At 42.4% G+C, this 23,465-nt stretch overlaps 1 protein-coding gene across 1 annotated transcript in view; it reads left to right on the top strand.

The window, feature by feature from the left end:
* Positions 1–23,465, top strand: part of prkg2l (protein kinase cGMP-dependent 2, like) — a 44,207-nt gene that overhangs the window by 6,645 nt on the left and 14,097 nt on the right. Inside the window, exons 4-13 of the mRNA XM_078531050.1 lie at positions 1,170–1,275; positions 5,147–5,210; positions 6,813–6,890; positions 7,782–7,876; positions 10,314–10,382; positions 12,630–12,728; positions 15,081–15,222; positions 15,843–15,979; positions 19,727–19,816; positions 21,706–21,847. Of these exons, the coding sequence (XP_078387176.1) occupies positions 1,170–1,275; positions 5,147–5,210; positions 6,813–6,890; positions 7,782–7,876; positions 10,314–10,382; positions 12,630–12,728; positions 15,081–15,222; positions 15,843–15,979; positions 19,727–19,816; positions 21,706–21,847 (1,022 nt within the window). The remainder of the gene's footprint in view (positions 1–1,169; positions 1,276–5,146; positions 5,211–6,812; positions 6,891–7,781; positions 7,877–10,313; positions 10,383–12,629; positions 12,729–15,080; positions 15,223–15,842; positions 15,980–19,726; positions 19,817–21,705; positions 21,848–23,465) is intronic.

Genomic DNA, 23,465 nt, shown 5'->3' with positions numbered 1-23,465 from the left:
TATCTGTGATTGTGAGAGCGTGTGTGTATGTGTGATTGTGAGAGCGTGTGTGTATGTGTGATTGTGAGAGCGTGTGTGTATGTGTGATTGTGAGAGCGTGTGTATGTGTGATTGTGGGAGCGTATGTGTGATTGTGAGAGCGTGTGTGTATGTGTGATTGTGAGAGCGTGTGTGTATGTGTGATTGTGAGAGCGTGTGTGTATGTGTGATTGTGAGAGCGTGTGAGAGTGTGTGATTGTGAGAGCGTGTGAGAGTGTGTGATTGTGAGAGCGTGTGTGTATGTGTGATTGTGAGAGCGTGTGTGTATGTGTGATTGTGACAGCGTGTGAGAGTGTGTGATTGTGAGAGCGTGTGAGAGTGTGTGTGTGATTGAGTGTGTGTGTGTGTGATTGAGTGTGTGTGTGTGATTGAGTGTGTGTGTGATTGAGTGTGTGTCTGATTGAGTGTGTGTGTGATTGAGTGTGTGTCTGATTGAGTGTGTGTGTGATTGAGTGTGTGTCTGATTGAGTGTGTGTGAATCGTGTGTATGATTTCTTCAGTTGTTTGGAATTGTTGGCAGAAAATATTCAAGCTCATGTGTAGCCCTAATAGACCATAGCTGGGTTAGGCAGTGACAGCACTAAAATCTCAAATGTCTCCAAAAGTAAGGCACATGGAGGTAATTGGGGATTGATGCTGCTGATTCTTAAACACACCTGCATGTTCATTTAAATATTCCTATACATAGACAGCATTAATTCTTCATTAGCGATACGTGATCCATATTTGTCACCGCTGAGCTTCCCCAGCTGTTACAGCTGCAGAATTCTCCCAGCCAAGGTCACAAATTGTGACCCTAACCTTGGTTCCCTTTATTGAGAGAATTCTCCCTGTTCTTGAACAGAATCCTGGTTGGACTATTGAGTGGTAGAGAATCATTCTATCCTCACTGTGAAGGACTGAGTGGGCTACCAGATCTTGCATGTGTCTTTATGCCTATGGACAGACAGAAGAGATTGTCTTGGAATGGTGTTGGGAGGTAAATAGTCAGGTGTCTGAATCCCTTTTCACAGGTTTATCACTGAAGAACGTGGTCTTGAGATACTATTAGTACAAAAATGAAGCCCTAATCCTTTCAATTTGTCTTTAATAGTTATAAGTGTTAACTGGTCCCGTGCTATGTTTTTCAGCTGTGACGGAGTCTTGGATTTGGGTTCTGGATCGCCAGGTTTTCCAGAGCATTATGATGGAGACAGCACAGGCAAGAAACAAGAAATATTTCAACTTTCTCAGCAGGTAAGAACTTGGAGTTACTGGCTGCCCGCGATACCACAAAACAGATTCTGTGGAACATAAGAACTAGGAGCAGGAGTCGGCAATTCAGCCCCTCGAGCCTGCCCCGCCATTCATTACGATCATGGCTGATCTCATTTCGGCCTCAGCTCCAATTTCCCGTCCTCTCCCCATAACCTTTCAACCCGTTACTAATTAAAAAACTGTCTATCTCCTCCTTAAATTTATTCAGCGTCCTGGCATCCACTGCACTCTGAGGTAGTGAATTCCACAGATTTCACGACCCTTTGAGAAAAGTAATTCCTCCTCATCTCTGATTTAAATCTACTACTCCTTAACCTAAAACTATGGTGCCTCATTCTAGAATGCCCCAGAAGGGGAAACATCTGCTCCACGTCTACTTTCTCTATCCCCTTTAGCATCTTATATACATCAATTAGATCTCCTCTCATCCTTCTAAACTCTAGCGGGTATAGGCCTAAACTACTCAATCTCTCCTCATATGACAAGTCCCGCATCTCTGGAATCAACCTAGTGAACCTCCTCTGAACCGCCTCCAGTGCAACTACATCCTTCCTCAAGTAAGGGGACCAAAACTGCACCGTACTCCAGGTGCGGTCTCACCAATGCCTTGTACAGTTGCAACAACACTTCCCTATTTTTATACTCTATTCCTTTAGCAATAAATGCCAAAATTCCATTTGCCTTCCTTATTACCTGCTGTACCTGCATACTAGCTTTCAGCGTTTCATGCACGAGGGCACTCAGATCCCTCTGCACTGAAGCATTTTGAAGTTTCTCTCCATTTAAATAAGTCACCTTTTTATTCTTCCAACCAAAATGGATAACCTCACACTTATCCACGTTAAACTCCATCTGCCAAATTTTGGCCCATTCACCTAACCTGTCCATATCCATTTGTAAATTTCTTATGTCATCTGCAAATTTAGCTATGGTACCTTCTATCCCTGAATCCAGGTCATTAATATAGATTGTAAATAGGTGGGGCCCAAGGACTGAACCTAGTGGCACCCCACTAGTTACAGCTTGCCATCCAGAAAAAGACCCATTTATCCCCACCCTCTTTCTGTTGGTTAGCCAATCCTCTATCCAAGCTAATATATTACCCCTAACTCCGTGTGATCTTATCTTGTGTATTAATCTTTTGTGCGGCGCCATATCAAAGGCCTTCTGGAAATCCAGATATACTACATCTACAGGATCCCCATTATCCACTTTGCTTGTCACATCTTCAAAGAACTCCAGCAAATTAGTCAAACACGATTTACTCTTCGTAAAACCATGCTAACTCTGATGGATTGCATTTTGACTTTCCAAATGCCCCATTACTACTTCCCTAATAATGGATTCCAACAATTTCCCAACGATAGATGTTAAACTAACTGGTCTATAGTTTCCTAATTTCTGTCTCCCCCCTTTTTGAATAAGGGCATTATATAAGCATTTTCCCAATCCACTGGAACCTTTCCAGAATCCAGGGAATTTTGGAATATTATAGCCAATGCATCCACTGTCTCTGCTGCCACTTCCTTTAAGACCCTGGGGTGTAGGCCATCAGGTCCTGGGGACTTGACACCCTTTAATCCCAATAGTTTGCTCAGTACTTTTTCTCTAGTGATGGTGATTGTTCTAAGTTCCTCCTTCTCTATACCCTCTGCTCTACCTGTTACTATTGGGGTGGTACTAGTGTCCTCCACTGTGAAAACTGAGGCAAAATATTGATTAAGCGTCTCTGCCATTTCTGCATTCCCCACTATTAACTCCCCAGTCTCGTCCTCCAAGGGACCAACATTCACTTTAGCTACTCTCTTTCCTTTTATATACTTGTAGAAGTTTTTGCTATCAGTTTTTACATTTTGCGCTAGTTTTCTTTCATAATTTACCTTTGCTCTTTTTATTATTTTTTTAGTAACCCTTTGTTGATCTTTAAAAGTTTCCCAATCCTCCAGCCTGCCACTGACCTTTACAATTTGGTATGCCTTAGTTATTGCCTTTAAGTTATCTTTAACTTCCTTGCGTAGTCATAGATGCTTTTTCCCCCTCTTACCATCTTTCTTCCTCACTGGAATATATTTTACTTGGGAGGAATTGAATATCTCCTTAAATATCTGCCACTGTTCATCAACTGTCCTACCTTGTAGTCTTCCTGCCCAGTCCACTAAGGCCAAATCTGCCCTCATGCCTATGTATTTACCTTTGTTTAACTCCAGGACACTAGTGTGGGACTCAAGTTTCTCACTCTCAAGCTGAACTTGAAATTCTGTAGTGCTATGATCACTCTTCCCCAGAGGATCCTTTACTATGGGATCATTAATTAATCCGATCTCATTACACAAAACCAAATCCAGAATAGCCTGCTCCCTGGTTGGATCCACAACATATCGCTCCAAGAAACAATCTCTAATACACTCTATGAACACTCCCTCAAGGCAACTGTTGCCAGTTTGATTAGTCCAGTCTATATGCATATTAAAATCACCCATGATTATTGCTGTGCCTTTCTTACATGCTCCCAGTTTTTCCTGGTTTATACTGTACCCTACTGCTAAACTACTGTTTGGGGATCCATAGGTTACTCCCACTAGGGACTTCTTTCCCTTGCTATTTCTTATTTCTGCCCAGACTGACTCTACGTCTTGCTCTCCAGTGCCTATATCATTCCTCACTATAGCACTGATCTCTTCCTTCACTAACAAAGCTACACCACCTCCTTTTCTTTACTGCCTATCCTTCCAAAACACTGAGTACCCTTGGATATTCAACTCCCAAACCTGTTCTCCCTGTAACCACGTCTAAGTAATTGCCACCAAATCATACCTATTTACCTCTATTTGCGCTGTTAACTCATTAGTTTTATTCCAAATGCTACATGCACTCAGGTACAAAGCCTTTAAGTTTGCCCTATTGTCAATTTTCCCTACTCTTATATGATTCTTTGGTGCAATATGACGTTCACGCACTCTGTCCCTGCCTTTCACTTTTTGATAGCAATCAGCCTCGTCACTAACCTGCACTCTTACCCTCTCCTTAAACTTTGATTTTTTATATTTCCATGCAACTGAACCCTCCCCCCCACTATTTAGTTGAAAGCCCTATCTATGACCCTAGTTATGCGATTCACCAGGACACTGGTCCCAGCCTGATTCAAGTGGAGCCCGTCCGAATGGAATAGCTCCCTCTTTCCCCAGTACTGGTGCCAATGTCCCATGAATTCAAACCCATTTCTCCCACACCAATCTTTCAGCCATGCATTTACCTCTTTAATCTTATTGACCCTGTGCCAATTAGCTCGTGTCTCAGGTAGTAATCCGGAGATTATTACCTTTTTGGTTGTGCTTTTTAATTTAGCCCCTAGCTGCTCATATTCCCTCAGCAGACCAGTGCCCAGGCTGGGTGCTGACCATCCCATCGATATACATAGTGGACCCTGAAAAACACATGTGATGTGTATCAGTTTCTCCCCAGGCGATAGCTGTACTCTCCTTTCAGGTATTTGAAATTGACAATAAGACTTTTCTTCAGAAATAAGCGTTGGAATATTCAATGTCACAAACTGAAGACACAAAACTGAGAGAATCCACGAAGAGAACACTGACTCATTTAGACTCAGTCCCAGCTTTCACTTGGTTGAATCAAAATATATATGTGTTGTTTCTTACTTTCCTCCCCCTGACTTTTGTAATCATCAACAGAACGATCAAGGTCTCTGACAGATGTTGCATTTCGTGTGTTGTGTCCATGCAGAGAGGTGAAGGAGTTCAATGTTTTCAGTATGTTGGGCAGTGCAGGCATGGAGTTGTTTTCAATGTGACAAAGCAGTTTTTAAAAAAAAAGTTGTATGTTCTTTACTCAGTGTTTCCCTGCTGAAGGATTTGCCCGAAGAGAAATTGTTCAAGATTGTAGATTGCCTGGAAGTTGTAAGTACTTTGTAAAATCTTTCTCTAAATGAAAAAACCTCTAGGAACTCATTTAATTACAGAAAAACTTGGTACAATTATATGTCCTAAAGAATTCATTTTCACTCCTATTTAACATTGGGTCTGTCAAAGGATAATGTGATGGCAAGTCAGTGATCTGAGTTTTTAATAGGTGAAGTTTCATTTTTATTTATGTACATTTAAAGAAGGATATAGTGGTGAGAAATTGAAGTGTAATGGAAAGATAGGAAATTCATTGTTGGCCGTCCACTCAAACTCAGGCTCGATTTTAACCTCTGCAAGTTGATGGGTTTTGAGTGGGTTAAGACTTCATACATTATCTTCCCTGAGTATGGGAGCAGTAAATTGACCTTTGATGGAATTTGAGTTTAGAAGCAAGTTAACCCTTCTAATACTTGAAGCAAGTAATCTGGGGAATTATTGATGATGACCGGCCAGTTTAACTCAACAATTTGGAGCTCGACACAATGGAGTGAAATTCCTCTCACTCAGGTCCAGCTAAGCCTAATTCCCCAACAGTTAGGATAGTCGTAGCTGGACAAGCAGTGGGAGCTGCTCTGATAAGCTACATAGTTTTAATTGGATAATGCCCAGTACTATACCTGTGCACACAAGTGATCTCCAATTCTTGTATCTGCAAACCTGTGGATATGCTCTTTGGACTTGAGTAATTGGAGCAATTTTCCTAGCAGGAGAGTGTGTACTCCCTATTAGGTGAACAGAAACTCTCCAGGTTTTTCAGCAGCTTAACCAGAAGATTCTTGAATGTGGAGCTTGGGTTGCTACAAACATTAAACTCTCAGGTGACCAAAAAAAAACCCCCACGCAATTCTCTGAGTTTGAATCTCAGGGAATGTAGAAAGGTGCTCTTCAAAGCTGCAGAGTGAGCTTTTATTGTAAGCAATCAGTTAATATTGGGAAGAGAGCACTATTATTTTGACCATTGATATGAGGGTTTTTTTGGTGATGTTAATAACTATTAGGATTTTCATATTGCTAGCTGGGTACCCAATGAGCAAAGGTCTAGCATAACATGTGTCCTCCAAATGCCCCTCCCTCTGTTTTTACTGAACGAGCGTTCCACTTACCCTTGATGATGTGCTAAGGAAAAATGTACCTTCTTTGCACCTCTGACGAGCATCACAAATTGTTGTGCCAATTTATCCCACCGGCAGCAGTAGCATCATTATAAAAATGCTTTCACTGCCAAGCCAACAACATGTTATTTACAGCTAGACTTGTAAAGAGATTCAAATAATACCTTTCGCTCCCAACTGGATGCCACAATCACGTTAAGCAAGTGCGCCAGACAAAGTGGCAATATGTAGCAGGGATATTCAAGATGGAAGGAGCAAAGAGCAGTAAATGTTCACTCTCTGCTCTATTCAATGAGTCAGGATTTGAAATGATGTGGAAAAGGCCAGAGGAATAGAAAGCAACACAAATAGTGCAAATGAAGTCTCTGTCAATGATTTCAAATTAGCTTCTAGCTTTTCAGTTTATTTATTCTAATTATTTGGCTATTAGTTTTGATTATCTTCACTGGCTGATCCCAGTTTGTAATCTCACCATATCTGATAGGATTATTATGATAAAGGAGATTATATCATTCGTGAAGGAGAGCAAGGCAACACCTTCTTCATTATTGCAAAAGGAAAGGTAGGAAGACTATTAACATTTGTTGATCTAGTTCTGGAATATCGAAAGAATTCCATTCTTGTGTGGACTGTTAATAATAATATTCCATGGGTTTTTGGACAGATTTGTGAAGATGTTCCTTGGATTGACCTGCTCTCTACATTTAGAAATTGAAATCACACTTTGCAATATTAGTGGCCAATGAATTAACTCTTCCTAAGTGTCAGTGCGGCTTAGTTGGTAACACTCTTACCTCTGAGCTAGAACGTCCTGGGTTCAAATCCTAATTTGGGGTTTGAGTTCATAATCTGGCTCACACTTTACTGCAGAACCGAGGGCAATTCCTGCACCTTGGAGGTTGTGGCTCTCCCGCCAGGGGAGGATGTCCTGGCCAATATCTATCCCTCAATCAACATCACAAAAACAGATTATCTGGTTGGTGTCATGTTGCTATTTGTGGGATCTTGCTGTGTGTAATTTGGCTGCCATGTTTCTTACATTACAGCAGTGACTACACTTTGAAAGTACTTCATTAGATGTAAAGCACTTGGGGGTGTCTTGAGCTTGTGAAAGGTGCTATAGAAATGCAAATTATTTCTTTCTTTTTGGAGAGATGTTCAGATGACTAGGTGGGTGTAATAAGAGCGAGGACATGATTTGATTAACATTCTTCCCGATCCAAGGCTTCAAAATAAATGGATTAGCTTTTTGTTCAGAACAATCTCGTGCTTACATTGGCTGTGATGTGTGTAAAGATAACATATCATATCAGTGGATATGAAATGCTTTGTAATGTCCCAGGGATGTGATAAATTGTTATTTAAGTGTCAGTGTTTTCCTTAATGTGTGAAATTCTCTCCATCTCTGTTTGAAATGTTGAAGCGTTGACAGAGTCTTGTTGATCTGGTACAGGTGCGTGTGACACAGACAAGAGATGGAGATGAAGATGCACAAGAAATCAAGACATTGGGAGCAGGAGAATACTTTGGAGAGAAAGCGTTAATTAGGTACAGGATTGTTGAAGCAAACAAGATGACATCAATCTATAATGGGCTGAACAAGAAGGGGAAAGACTGCAAATGATACTTTAATCAGTGCAAAGGCCTCTATTCCAGAAGAAAGGATTCTGGAATATATTTCAACCATTTGGCTTCTTCTTCACTGTATGGATTGTGGGAGCCCATAAACCTCCCCCCATCCCCCCCCACCCTCCCCCCCCCCCCCCCCCCCCTCCCCCCTCCCCCCCCAAACATTGCATTGTACTAACTGCCCTATCAGCTCGTGGAGTGATAGTTAAGGCCATGGAAGGAGTTTTCGTGTCACAAGCTGTCAGAATATTAATCAGCCTACAAATTCTTTCAGTACTTTGCAGTATTCTTCAAGAAGAAAGTGCAAAGATACAAAACCAAAGATTACAAAGAACAAAGAGAAGTACAGCACAGGAACAGGCCCTTCGGCCCTCCAAGCCTGCGCCAATCATATTGCCCGTCAACTAAAACATTTTGCACTTCCGGGGTCCATATCCCTCTATTCCCATCCTATTCATGTACTTGTCAAGCTGCCTCTTAAACACCACTATCGTACCTGCTTCCACCACCTCCTCTGGCAGCGAATTCCAGACACTCACTACCCTCTGCGTAAAAAACTTGCCCTGCACATCTCCTCTATAGTTTTCTCCTCTCACCTTAAATCTATGTCCCCTAGTAATTGACTCTTCCACCCTGGGAAAAAGTTTCTGACTATCTACTCTGTCCATGCCACTCATAATTTTGTAAACTTCTATCAAGTCACCCCTAAATCTCCGACGCTCTAGTGAGAACAATCCGAGTTTTTCCAACCTCTCCTCATAGCTAATAACCTCCAGACCAGGCAGCATCCTGGTAAACCTCCTCTGCACCCTCTCCAACGCCTCCATATCCTTCTGGTAATGTGGCGACCAGAATTGCACGCAATATTCCAAGTGTGGCCTAACCAAGGTTCCATACAGCTGCAACATGACTTCCCAGCTTTTATACTCAATACCCCTGCCAATGAAGGCAAGCATGCCATTTGCCTTCCTGACTACCTTATCCACCTGCGTTGCCACTTCCAGTGACCTGTGGACCTGTACACCCAGACCCCTCTGCCCTTCAATGCACTTAAGGGTTCTGCATTACATCGCCTTCCACTTCTTTCTCTACAGACCATTCACCACGGGCAGAGTGCAAAAATACTAAATGCACAACGACATCTAAAAAGAATGTTTAGGTTCTGTTGTATAATCAGAGCTTCCATGCTGCTAGTCATTGTCTTAGGTTATCTGGTATCCTGATATACACAACATTTCGGGTTATATCAGGATAACACCATTTCACAAATCATCTTAGCTTGGAAGAAGTAAAACAAAGTGAAATCAGTTAAAAGTCAAAGAACCAGAGAAAAAGGAGAGATCACAACAAGAGCAGCCTAACAAGTAGCTCCATTGTCCTAATCCCAGTTCTCCCACTCGTTGCAACTTTGCAATCACAGATACCTCCAATTCTGCACACACGGTTCCATTATTTAGACACCTCCTCCACTGCATACAACAAGCACATTGATTGAAGCTGTTCCTCTCCCAAGCCACAGTCACTAGTTTCAGTGCTTGGACAGTGTACAGGGAGCGTTTCTTCACTCGCTGGTGTGAGTTTGGTCTGAGGAATCCCCGCAAACACCAGGATTCAACAGATGCTGAATGAATCAAACAGGCAGAGATTTCCACAACACATTGAGAAACAAAACAAATACTCCTGATCTGAGCTGTTCACTGCTGATATTTTTGTGGAGTCTGCCTGTGATTAGCCAGAAAGGTTAAGGAGTTTACTGAGTGTCCATAATGCTAACGACAACAACATGTGAAGTGGGTGACTGACCTTTTTGACCCTGTCTTCAAATCCTCTCCCCAACTTGTCCCTTTGACCATTTTCCCCCTCTCTGACTGTTTGTATTTCTGCTGCCCAAAATGCAGACAATCAAACATCTAATTATTTAGTATACCAGGAATCAGTGTTTCATTAGCGACGGATGTGAATCTAAACTGTTCTTTCTGAATAAGAAGAAAGGAAATTCTTGAATCAGATTGAATTAAATGGGGCAGCATTGCAAATTTCCTAAGGTCTCATTTGCATAGTTTTTATCTACGTACTGAGTATGTCCAACATAGGGCTGAGCAAGCAGATTGGATGTGACATGAACACTTCAGCAGTTTTAGGCTGCTAATTTCTGATTGCTAAACTAGCATACGTTTGAAATTATATTTTTAAAAATCAATTAACTTGTGGAGTGTGAGGGGTTTGGTTTAGAAGAATAAAGTAATATTTTAACTCTGGAGGAGAGGACACAGTGTTTGAACAGTCAGATTAAAGGATGATTCAGCCCTGACCTGATTTTGCTTCAGAATTCACAGCCCCTTCTTTCTTTATACAGTGAGGACCTTCGTTCTGCAAACATAATCGCTGTCGATGATGATACCCAGTGCTTGGTAATAGATCGCGAGTAAGTCTTGCCTGTAGAGTGAACTTTCCATCAGTGTGAGTTCTTGGGTATTGTGAAATTTTGGATGCTATTTTGAACTTTGGGTATAACAATGTAATACCTTGCAGAGATTCATGGGCAGCATTTTTACGATGCTGGGGTTTCCCTACCCACATCCCACCAATACTCACAGCCCCGCAGCCATTTAACACCCCAATGAGGTGGGCTTTCTGCCCCTCATTCGAGTTCTGCCTCCAAGAGCTGCTGTTCAATCTGATTGGCTGGCAGCTCCCTAGTCCCCGAGGTTCCAGAAGCTGCTGTGGACAAGGACTGGGACTACAAGCAGCCCCCCAGAGTCTGAGTCCTGGAAGTTCAGGACCAGTGTGGGGGTCTCAGGGTGGCAGAAGGGTGGTGGTGGTGGTGGTGGTGGAGAGGCCAGGGGAATGGGAGCACCCACAGGGACCAGACCTTGTGGGAGTGGGCGCCTGAGGATGAAAGAAGGATGTTGATGGAGGTGTTCCACCACTACTCACCCGCCCCTGCCCCCCACCCCCCTTTCCATTTGAGGCCCGAGCGGGCTTTCTTTCTGGGCATTCCCTCCTGCTCCTGAAATCCTTCTACCAGCCTGAAAATTGAGGCTGGATGGGGAACAGACCCTATGTGGTCATTAATTGGGCACTAGGGGGGCCTGAATTGGGATGCGGGCAGGTGGGTCGGCCTAGGCCTCACCCATCCTGCCATAAATTTGCCGGGAGGTCAGGTTGGGTGGGAGCCCTGTGGGTAGGCCGTCCGAGGAATTTCCACCCCAACCCGCCCAGCAGAGGAACGTAAAACTCCGCCAATGGAATCATACAGAACATCTGGCCCTTCACGCCTGTGCAGGCTCTGAAAATTCCATCAAATTAATCCCACTCCCCCTACCCTTTCTCACAGCCCTGCACATTTTTTCCCCTTCAAGTATTTATTTAATTCCCCCGTGAAAGTTCCTATTGAATCCTCTTCTATTACCCTTTCAGGCAGTGCAGATCAGAATAACTCACTGCCTAAAAATATTTCTCCACATCAAACCTGCTGGTTCATTCATCAATTACCTTAAATCTGCATCCCCTGGTTACTGATGACCCTCCCAATGGAAACGGCTTCTCCATCTCTATGTAAACCCCTCATAATTTTGAACACCTCTATTAAACCTTCTCTGCTCTCAAGCAAACAATCCCACTTTTATTTCAAAATGTTTAATCTCATATGACCTACGACAGTGATTAAATAAAAAAGTATTCAAAACCTGCATTGATAACCCAACGGTGGGATGAAAGGCAAGTTGTCGATGCCAGAAGAACAGATTGGTAGAGGGCAATGCTGATGGACCCCGAAACCTGATTTCCGAGCTCCCCTGTTAATTTAAACAACTCTGGACCAGCTAATCAGTAGATAATAATTATCGCGCCATTAAAAAAGGTATTTAGACGTGAAATGGCTTGACTTAACTTTCTGCCATGAGTTTAGTTTGCATGTAACACACAATTACAGCAACTTCACCCCTTCAGTGACGAGGCAGACGGCGAGATGTTTTCATGAAGCTAATGTGAAGTGGCGCAAGATTTGGATTTCCACGTTGATCCTCCCATCATCTGAAGTTGCTGAGCCACTTGTGTGCAAATAACAATCAATAACAAGGAACACTGTTATTTTGACAGCAATTTTTAGGCCCTTCACACCTGTGCTGTCTCTGAAAATTCCATCAAATTAATCCCACTCCCCCTACCCTTTCTCATAGCCCTGCACATTTTTTCCCCTTCAAGTATTTATTTAATTCCCCAATGAAAGTTCCTATTGAATCTGCTTCTATTGCCAGAGGATATTGTGATGAAGGTGTAAGTAATCTAATAGTATTGGTAATATGACAATAACACCAGGAAACTATAATTACCGGTGGGAACTTGTGTTTACACTATTTTGGTGTTGCGTTGTACATAAAAAAAGATGAAAAAACACATTTTTCTACTGCCCCTAAAAACTAGGGTCAATTTATACGCAAGCTACAAGAAAAATTAAGGATTAAGGATTTTTTTGGCCAAAGTTCGGTGGTCAACTCTTGCACAAGGTTTGCCTGTCACTCAAGCAAATACAGTATTATTGTATCCTTCAACTGGATAATTATGTAGTTTTGTTGTAATTTCATGAGAGAATTCATGTGGCCAGGTTAAAGATTTTTTTTTGAAATGTCTGAGTCCACACGTTTAAATATGTTTTAAAATCTGTCCCCAGCATCTTTAACCAGATGGTTGGTACATACGAGGAGTTACAGACAAACCTGAAGGAATATGTGGAGCAATTGTCCCGCAGCGATAAGAAAAGAAATGCAACGTCAGTATTCTCCAAATGTGTGAATCATTTCTAATTGTACAGCCACAGCAGCCAGGTTGGGACAGAGCTTTGCTAATTTGGTGTATTCGTTTTTCAGTAAGACCATGTATGCAAGTTTTGTGAATTTACAGCAGAAGTATGTAGTTAGCACCCTAGCCTCTCTGTCACAAGATTGTGGGTTCAAGTCCTACTCCACAGATTTGCACACAGGCTGTCGGCTGGTACTCCAGTGCAGTACTGAGGGAGTGCTGCACTGTTGGAGGTGCTGTCTTTCAGTTGAGATGTTAAACTGAGGACCTCTCAGGTGGAAGTGGAAGTAAAAGATCCCAGTGCACTATTTGAAGATGAACGAGGGAGTTCACCACAGTGCACTGGCTTTGATCCCTTAAAACTCAAAAATAATGCATCAGGATATCCCATCCTCTCTTCGAAAACCTTCTTAAAATATTGTCCCTCGTTAAAACATTCAGGATTCTGAAAGGGATTTTTACAGGGTAAACACTTGAGAGATTGTTTCCCCTGGTTGGGGAACCCGAAACATGGTAGATCATTTAGGACTGAGATAAGGAGAGTTTCTTCACTCAGATGGTTGTGAATCTTTGGAATTCTCTAGCCCAAAGGGTTATGGGTGTTCCATTGTTTAATATATTTAAGGTTGAGATGAACAGGTTTTTGGTCTCAAGGAATATGGGGAATGGGTGGGAAAGTGGAGTTGAAGCCCAAGATAAGCCATGATCGTATTGAATTGTTGAGCAGGCTCGATGGGCCGAATGGTCTTCTCCTGCTCGGATTTCTGATGTTCTTAGGTTTTTATTTCCACTCTCACTCTTGGTAAACACTCTCAGCTAATACACAACGAGAGTAGAATTGCAAATGATACATTCCTAGCCACAGGTTTTAAATTTGCACAAAATTCTCCACTGATTATTTTTGTTCCTATGTTAGAGTAGTTTCAGAACTATGAATTAAGCCATTTTTGCTTTGTTAAATTATTTTTTATTATAAATGCAAGTATAGATATATAGGTAATTAATGTGTAACATAACAGAGAGTATTAATGAGGTATTTACATTCATTCTGAATAGTCCTTTGCAAACTGTAAATGAAGTTCTGTGGGATAAGGAAGCAGTGACACTGACCTTCACATCAAAGCGGTATTTACACTGAGAGAGTTCTTCTGCTGCACTCCTTATTTGTTGTGTAATTAACAGTCATTTAATATTGCCAAAGATATCTCAAAGTGTAGAGGACATTGACCCTTTCTTCAGTCATTCTGTGTTTTGGTTGTCCCAGAGTTCTTTTAAAAAGGGTTTATTTAATAATCATAAAATGGTTACAACATCGAAGGGGGACATTTGGCCCATCCTGCCTGTGCCAGCTCTCTGTCGGAGCATCTCAGCTCGTCTCACTCCCCTGCCTTTTCCTTGTCGCCCTGAAAATCTTTTCTCTTCCGATAATTATCCAATTCGCTTTGGAAAGCCACGCTTGAATCTACCTCCACCATCCTCTCAGACAGTGCTGGTAACTGCGCGACAAGTCAGTAACTGAATGTCTCGCTCTCTCTCTCTCTCTGCTATCCAGTCATTGTAGTAATTTGCATGCAATTATATTATAGGATCTGAACGCAGGTTGCAAGCTTTGCTTGTAGGATAACTTCAAGGCCGATCAGAGCACCACTCCATTCCAAGATTGGTGATTTAGCGCATGTGCTGATGAATCTGGGCTGTTTGAGACTTGCTCTTAAACCCCACTAACTGGATCGGAACATTAATGGAGAGCCATCCAACCCTCTAATTATTAATAAACACGGGTGGAAGCCAAAGACCATAGAGCAGGACATGATCAAGGACGACTTAGATTTAAAAAAAACTCAACTTGGCGAGCCAATAAATTCACACAAAAAGCAATAAAAGTGGTAGTTTAATTTAAATACCAAGCTGAAAATCAAATCCAAATACTGTAAGATGGATGTTTTTTATTTTGCAAGAAGCAGTTGTGAGGTAACGCTCAGTTAATTCCTTGTAAAGGCAACAATGGGTCGATGGAGGCAAATTGAACAATGAAAGTGCTTATTGATTCCTGATAGCTAACTCCAGCTAAGGTGATAAAAGGGAAATTCATAAACCAAGGAGAATTGGGCAGAAAGTATTTACTTCCAGGTTTGCAGAGATAATAACTGCTTACAGTTTCTATTGGTTTCGGGTTTATACAGACAGGTTGTCGCAGATATTGTCTGATATTTGATGTAATGATTGCCTTTGATTGCTCTGTATGTCAGGTCACAGCCTCTGTTGTTTCTTTCCCTCACTTCACTGTCACCGAGTGTAAATGGAATTCTCTTTATCCTCCAAGGCCACTCACGTTTGCTTCTTCAGAGTGCTCTGAGGTCTTGCGGCTGAGGGAAAAAGTTGCCAGGTTTTCAAACTCCTGCCCTTTCAAAAACTTTGACATCATTGCCACTCTGGGCATGGGAGGCTTTGGGCGTGTGGAACTGGTAAGTGGCAGGAAGGTGATGGAGGATGTGGGGAATCGACGGATAATGGCGTTTGTAATAATGACATAATATAATTGTATAATGGTAATGACACTTTGTTCTTGTACATCAGTCACCCACCCTCTTCTCAGCTTTAGAAGACACAACACCCTCACATTCACTAATACATCGATTAATCCTTCTTTAGTTTAAAGAGAGATTTGTGTTTGGATTTCTTAGACTTTTTTTCAGATCTTTAGTAACTGTAAGTGGAAGGAAACCATTAATCACTTTGCGTTGTTTCGGGCAATGTTTTAATACAAGTAATCGTTCCCCTTTTTTTGCTCAGTTCAAACATTACATGAACATTTAAAAATGTTCCTTTGTCAGCAATGTAGTTTCTCAGTAATTAATCCTCAACATGACATTTTGTTAGACTCTCAAATTCATAGTTTTGTGTTTAGTACTCTGTTGAAAATGTAATCTGCTTCACCTGGGGTTCTGCCCTTATAGCCTGAGTATAGTTAGGTGATGTTTAATAATGTATCGTGCAGTTATTGAACAAAGACACAAGCTATTGCTCCACCTCACTTACAACAACAGCTATTAAATTGTGCCGAAAAATTCTTTGGTAACTCCAGGTGAAACTGAAGGATGAAGACGTCACCTTTGCCTTGAAATGTATCAAAAAGAACCACATTGTAGAGACTCGGCAACAAGAGCATGTGTACTCCGAAAAGAACATCCTGCTTCAGACCAAATCCCAGTTCATTGTGAGGTAAGTCCGGCTTCATTCACTGGGCAAGATCATTAGGAATCAGCTGCATGCTCTATCTGATTGTTCTCAAAGCTAACTATTGATCAATTTAAGTGAGGGTGTTTGTGTGTGTGGGTGTGTGTAAGCATGTGTAAGTGCACATGTGTGTAGAGTTGTGTGTAACTGTGCATCATTAGGTGTGTGCATATGTGTGTGGAGAGCCTGTGTTTGCGCAATTGTGTGTATGTAATAAAAACAGAAGATGCTGGAAATACTCAGCAAGTCTGCAGAATCTGTGGAGAGAAACAAAGATAATGTTTCAGGTCGCTGACCTTTCGTCAGGTGAGGTGAGAGTGACTGCCCTTGACATCAAGGCCGCATTTGACCGAGTGTGGCATCAAGGAGCCTTGGCAAAACTGAAGTCAATGGGAATCTGAGGATTGCTCTCCGCTAGTTGGAGTCATACCTAGCGCAAAGGAAGATGGTTGTTGTTGTTGTTGGAGGTCAGTCATCTCAGCTCCAGGACATTACTGCAGGAGTTCCTCAGGGTAGTGTCCTCGGCCCAACCATTTTCAGCTGCTTCATCAATGACCTTGCTTCCATCATAAGGTCAGAAGTGGAGATGTTCAGTAAAGATTGCACAATGTTCAGCACCAGTGGCTCGACTATTGTTTCGTCACTTGGTCAGAGGTGCGAGAATCAATCGCACAGCATTACCACATTACCAAATAATCATTTGAATTAGAGATTTCAGCCCAATGCAAACATTGCACATTAATGAGCAATCCAAAAGCAAAATAATGTAAATCTGGAATAAAATCCAAAAATACTGGAAGCGCTCAGCAGGTCAGGCAGCATCTGTGGAGAGAGAAGCAGAGCTAATTTTCAGGTCAATGGCCTTTCATCAGAACTGGTAAAAAGTTAGAGATATAACAGGTTTTAAACCCAAGTACAGAGTCAGGGGAAGGGGGAGGGGAATATGGAACTATATCTGTGATGTGGTAAAAGGCAAGAGAGATTAAATGACAAAAAGGATGATGATGCAAGGCACGAGAAGATAGAAATAAGACAAGTAAATCAACAAAGTTTGGATCTAAAGTGATAGCTGATCAGAAGCTCAGGGTCAGGTTTGTAGAATGAACAGAGATTTTCAGCCAAGTGATCACCCAATTAAAGGGGTAATCCAGACATGTTTGATTTGCTCTGTTAGACCGAGGGCACTACAGCTGTGGATTTGCCAGACCAAGTATTCTTGTCGGTAAATTCCCTTTTACATTGCATTTCTTCATTTCCCACCTAAGTGCAATACTTCCAAAAACAGCTGCTTTTCTCCGGCCCCCTTCTCCCAACCCGCACTTTGGCGTCACCTCAACATTAAATGGCCCCCTCCCTGATTAATGTGCTTTGATTTTTTAGTGATTAAAATAGTGACAGTCACCTTGAGAGGGCAGGGTTCTGATGATGACACTTTTGCACCCGGACACCTGCCGTCTTGTGTTGTGAAACTATTGTTGCTTAAATCAATTAAATCAAAATGGGAGCATGTCATTTTCAGATGCTACCCACAAAAAAAATCCAAAACTTTCTGATGAAGATGAATTGTCTTTGCTGCTGCTAGAGCGACAATCAATTGATTTTCAATGGATTGTGTCATAGGTGACACAACCTTCTGTTGCAGCTGTTTGTATAAGAGCTTATAGGATTCTTTTATTACAGAATATTTTAGAATAATTGAAAAATAAAAGATGTCGCTACAAAGTGTGGCACAAATACCTATTATTATAGAAAGAGATGCACCATTTCTTATTGATGTATTTGGCACCATGTGTTGTAGGGGATGCTTCACTTTATTGCGATAATTCAATCGGATCAAAGAAGAAAGGACTTGTTTTTATGTGGCGCCTTTTGATATGAGTTTCTTTCCATGGTTGGTGTATGATTTAGAGGAAAATTTGCAGTTGCTGGTGTTTCCACACTCCCTGCTGCCCTTGTCCTTCTCGGTGGCGGAGTTCGTGGAATTTCCCTTAACTCACAGGCTCCCCAGAGCTCTGTGCTATCTTCAAACCTACTCCTCCTTCATTGCAATCGCCTCATCCTGCCCTACCCATTCTTTTGCCAAATAAGTTTCTGGTTCAAACCTCCTTAGTCTGTGGGCGTACCAAGAGGAAGCAACACACGGACTCAACTGATCCAGTTATTTCTGTCCCGACCTCTCCTGACATCTGTTATTCTGTGTCTCCAGTTACTCCTAGTTACGCTCCTATTTTATGGGGAGAAGGTGGTACTAGTAACCCAAAGGCTCAGGCTAACGCTCTGGAGACAAAGGTTCAAATTCTACCATGGCAGCTGGTGGGATTTAAATTCGATTGTTGTAAAAACCCATCTGGCTCACTAATGTCCTTTAGGGAAGGAAATCTTCCGTCCTTACCGGGTCTGGCCTACATGTGACTCCAGACCCACAGCAATGTGGTTGACTCTTAACTGCCCTCTGAAATGGCCTAGCAAGCCACTCAGTTCAAGGGTAATTTGGGATGGGCAACAAATGCTGGCCATGCCAATGACGCCCACATCCCATGAAAAAATGGGGAGGCGGTGGCACAGTGGTATTGTCACTGGACCAGTACTCCAGAGACCCAGGGTAATTCCCTGGGGACCTGCATTCAAATCCCACCATCACAGATGGTGACATTTGAACCCAATAAAAAATCTGGAATTAAAAGTCTAATGATGACCATGAGGCCATTGTTGCTTGTCGTAAAAACCCATCTGGTTCACTAATGTCCTTTAGGGAAGGAAATCTACCACCCTTACCTGGTCTGACCTACATGTGACTCCAGACCCACAGCAATGCGGTTGACTCCTAAATGCCCTCTGAAATGGTCTAGCAAGCCATTCAGTTCTCAAGCCAGTGACACCCCCATCCCATGAACAAATTTTTTTTTTACATAACTCACTGGACATTGATTAATGAGGTGAAGTTATGATGTGAATGCAACTTGCTTGAACATTTATCTGAAGCTGGTGTCTCTAATTATTAATGAAGAAGCAGCAGTCACTGAGATCAGTTGTGCTGAACATTGTCAATGTTTGATAAAGGTTTTACTCTGCATTTGTGATCAGTGAAAGCTCCATTTCTTTCTCCTGTGTTTTCCTGCATTTTCACCTTGTTGAAATTTTGAAGCAGCAAAGAGTTGGAGATTGTGTTAGTGCAGATCAGTTGGACAATTTGATGGAACTGGGGACTTTTTGCACTGGGAGTGTAATTAATTGTATTTTCCACGCACACGGGCATCAGCGGCTTGCATTTATATCGTGCCAAGACATGGTAACTTCCCAAGCTGTTTCGCAGGAGAATAATTCGACACAAGTGGACACTGAGCCACTGGTGGTGATGTTAGGACAGGTGGCAGAACAAGCTTGGTTAATGAATTAGATTTTAATGGGCATCTTGAAGAGGAAAATGAGGTAGCGAGTATCAAAGGAACACATTCAACCCCTTGAGCCTGGATGTCACCAGGAGCAGCCTAAATTCCAGCAAACAGCCAATGTCCCCAGAGTAGACAGAGCAGGTGGACCAATGGGGAGTGGGGGAAGGCACTGGGCACATCTCCTCCACTCCAACAGGCTGATATGTTAGAATCCAGCATCATTCCTGACCTATTGTCACTGGAAAATGAAACCAATTATTGTAACTCATGGAGGTTTGATGTAAGGCATTGATAATTGAGTTTGGAGATTGTCTAACCTTCAGCCTGTTCTCTCTTCTAGATTGTACCGAACTTTTCGTGACTCAAAGTATGTGTACATGCTCCTGGAGGCGTGTCTGGGAGGGGAGCTGTGGAGCATCCTGCGTGACATGTGAGTGTATGTTATTTTCAGTGATCACATGTTTATCATGCATTCAGTGCTTTGCATATCGATACAAACAATGTGTACCAAAGCAGCACTGATGTGTTAGACAAGCAACAGCTGGAATAGAAGGCTGAAAAAGTTGTGCTCCATTTGCCTTGGTCAGAGTCCATTTGGAATAATGACATTCAGTTCTGGACACAGCACCTCGAGAAGGATATACTGGCCTTGGAGGGGGTGTAGATTCATTAGAATGATACCAGAATTTAAGTGATTAAATTAGGAAGACAGGTCTTGGGTTGAAATCCTTTCAGAATTTAGAAGGTTCCAGGCTGGTTAAATTCAGGTGTTTAAAATGATTTAATAGGATGGTTGAAGAGAAACAAATTTCTCTGGTAGGGGGATAGTTTAAAATTAGAGCTGGACTGTTCAAGTGTGAAATTAGGAAGGACTTTTCACAGAGAGAGTAGTGGAAAACTGGAACTCTTCCCCCCCACCCCCCCAACCCCCACAGAAACCTCTGAACGATGGCAGGTTGCAGCTGAAACTTTCAAAACTGAGATCAATAGATTTTGATTAGCTAAGAGCATCAGTGTCTGGTTGGTGGGGATACAATAACAAACACTAATAAGAGCAGTCCAATGATGATAGAACTCCGAATGTTCACAAACTGACACACCTTCTCCCATTTATAAAGGGCAGAACGTAAAACCTGTTTTATTGTCCTACTTTCACTTAAATTCTGTCATTATAGAAATTTATCAGCTCATTGTGTTCAGGAATTTCAGGGTTATTTTTCCTGTAAATCAGTTTTAACTTTCAAGGATCCAAAGATGAGTAAGTGCATGGAACCAACAGCATGATCTCATCTTCCAAACTTACTACCTTCACAGTTACTGAAGCCCCCAGGAGCAGAAAGCCATTAATAACAACAGGATACACTCAGAAAACAAATCACCTCAAAACCCCTCACTGTCAGTGTTGGGAGCAAAGCATTTGGGAGGTCAAATGGATGGATTGTAAGGAGGTTATTAAAGATTTAAAAAGCTGGGTGGGTTTAGCTGCGAATTCCTAACTCTAGGCATAAGGCGATCGAGGCCCAGACTGTAGAGGGAAAGTAAGAATGAATGACCTTGCATCTCTACAGGGCCTCTCCTACTTCAGAATGTCCCAAAAGCACTTTACCACCAATTAACTACTTTTCAAAGTGTTGTAATGTCGGAAACAAAGCAGCCAATTTGTGCATAGCAAGACCCCACAAATGACAATGAGACAGTGGCCAAAACACATGTTTTAGCAACATTGGCCAAAGGATGAACTGGGTTGAATTGTTTACTTCACAAAGATTGGGCCCAGTGGAATATTTGCTTTGAAGTACTCCACATCTGCCCTGCTGAATCTCTTCAGAGTCCACTTTTTTTGAGGTGAATAAACTGATTTCCCAGCAACCAAAATAAAATTGAGTAACCGAGAATATGAGTTCGCTTTTCCGCGCGTTTGGGCTTTGGGTTGGGAGCTCCATGAAGTTGAGGTATCCTTGAAGCAGTTTCTGAGGGTTGAGCCCCAATCGCACTGTCACATGAACAAACACAAGCCTCCACAGGGGAAGCTGGATTTGAGGTTAACACTTACTCCGCACGTATCGAATGTGAATGGATCGAGCTGCCAAAACCATTCTGGGTTAATAGGCCTCCGACTTCAAACACCAGGTTCTGTGGACAGAGACAGGTCCAATAACAATGACAGATAGACACAAAACTGCTACAACAATGACTTTCATTTATATAGCGCCTTGGCGTAGTAAAACATTCCAAGGTGCTTCAAAGCAGCAATTATCAAACAAAAAAAACTAGATTCTCTTTGCCTCTGCCACAGCTGAATTGTATGTTTGTTTCCAGGTGCTTCTTTGATGAACCAACAGCCCGGTTTTGCGTTGGGTGTGTCGTTGAAGCCTTTGATTATTTGCACAATCGAGGAATCATTTACCGGGATCTCAAGCCGGAGAACTTGCTGTTGGATTTAGATGGATACGTGAAAATGGTATGTCCCATGGACTCTACCTCCCAGCCTGCAGCTGAACTCTGTATTCACCCATTGAAACATCAGAACATAAGAAATCAGAGCAGGAGTAGGCCACTCGACCCCTCAAGCCTGCTTTGCCATTGGATACGTTCATGGTTGAAGTTCAGCTTCAACTCCACCCTCCCGCCCGCTCCCCATGATCCCCTGAGGGACCAAAATCTGTCCCTCAAACAGCTTCATCACTCTTCAGACTCTCACATCTGGAGGGCTCCTTTCTTCATACAATCTTCAGGAAAAAGGTCATTTGAAGTTAGAATTAGCAGTGCTGATCAATTGCATTCCTGGAGGTCCCCAGACGGCCAAACAACACTTTCCCCAGCTTCAGTGCTTTAATAATGAAAGTATTCATAGAGAATGAGAAAAATGCACCATTTTTTGAACTGCCCTTGTAATATTTCTCACAGCAGTATCTGGGAGATTAAGCTTTCATTTCTGGACATTAATGGACAGTGCTGGAGGGTTGGTAGCCCCTGTATTTTCAGGTGTGAACAGATCTCTGGCCAAGACTTCTACTTTACAACAGTGAGAGATTCAGTGTTCAGTTCAGTATGTAATCATAGTTTCTATTCACAGTGTAGACAGCATCACTGACATTCCCCAGTCCACCAAAATCACTGCTGTCTATATCTGAAGTGTGTCCATGAGTTTCCAGGCAACCTCTGCTCATTGGCTGAGCACAATTCGACTCTGTGTTGGGTTTTTACTCTGTACAATGTCAAACCCAAGCGATGTACGATTCCCTGTTGGAGCAGGTTCACATCGCTGTCCCCTCGCGAGCAGACAGGACCCAGCTGCAGAATCCCTACCACATGCAGGAGCAACGCGATATTTGCTGAGCTTTCAATTTTTATGCTGCTTTCACCCCAGTGTTTCAGAGAACCGGCCACTCTAACAATCAACTCCCAGCTCCGCGTTGACCAGTTATGTGGGCAGTGAGCTGACCATAGGGTTTTATTTTTAAGATAACAGTCCTTAAAACCCACATTGTAAAGAGAACACAGAAGCTTTCATTTCCCATACAATACAGCGAGTGAATATTAAAACTGCACATGCTGCAGAAATTCTGCTCTAATCCCCAAGCAGCCTTTGTTTTGAAATTATGAAGTGTAAATATAGAGGAACTAGTTTCAGTGTCAGGGCAGTTAGTAACCAGAAAATACAACTGTAAGAGAATTGGTAAAATAACCAGAGGGAGTTTTGCTGTGAGAGTTTCAGTGGCTCGTTGGGTTGCTCTCTGGTCTTTGAGTTAGAAAGTTGTGGGTTCAAACCCCACTTCAGCACAAAACTCTAAGCTGCCTTTTTAAGGAGATGTTAAACTGAGGTCCCGTCTCCCCCAGATCACTGTAACAGATCCTCCCTCTCTCTCTTCCCCAACCCTTTCCCTCTCACTGCCTTTTGCCTTTCATCCTTCTCTCTCCTTTTGCCCTTCCCACTCAAACGGTTGTGAATCTTTGGATTTCTCTACCCCAGAGTGATGTTTTAATGCTCCATCATTGAATGTATTTAAGGCTGAGAAGGACAGATTTTTGGTGTCTCAGGGAATTGAGGGATATGGGGAATGGGTGGGAGAGTGGAG

This window comes from Cetorhinus maximus, chromosome 27 (genome assembly GCF_964194155.1).
Source record: "Cetorhinus maximus chromosome 27, sCetMax3.hap1.1, whole genome shotgun sequence".
Lineage (NCBI taxonomy): Eukaryota > Metazoa > Chordata > Chondrichthyes > Lamniformes > Cetorhinidae > Cetorhinus > Cetorhinus maximus.
The sequence above is the reverse complement of the archived record's forward strand: the minus strand, read 5'-3'. Positions and strand labels throughout refer to the sequence as shown.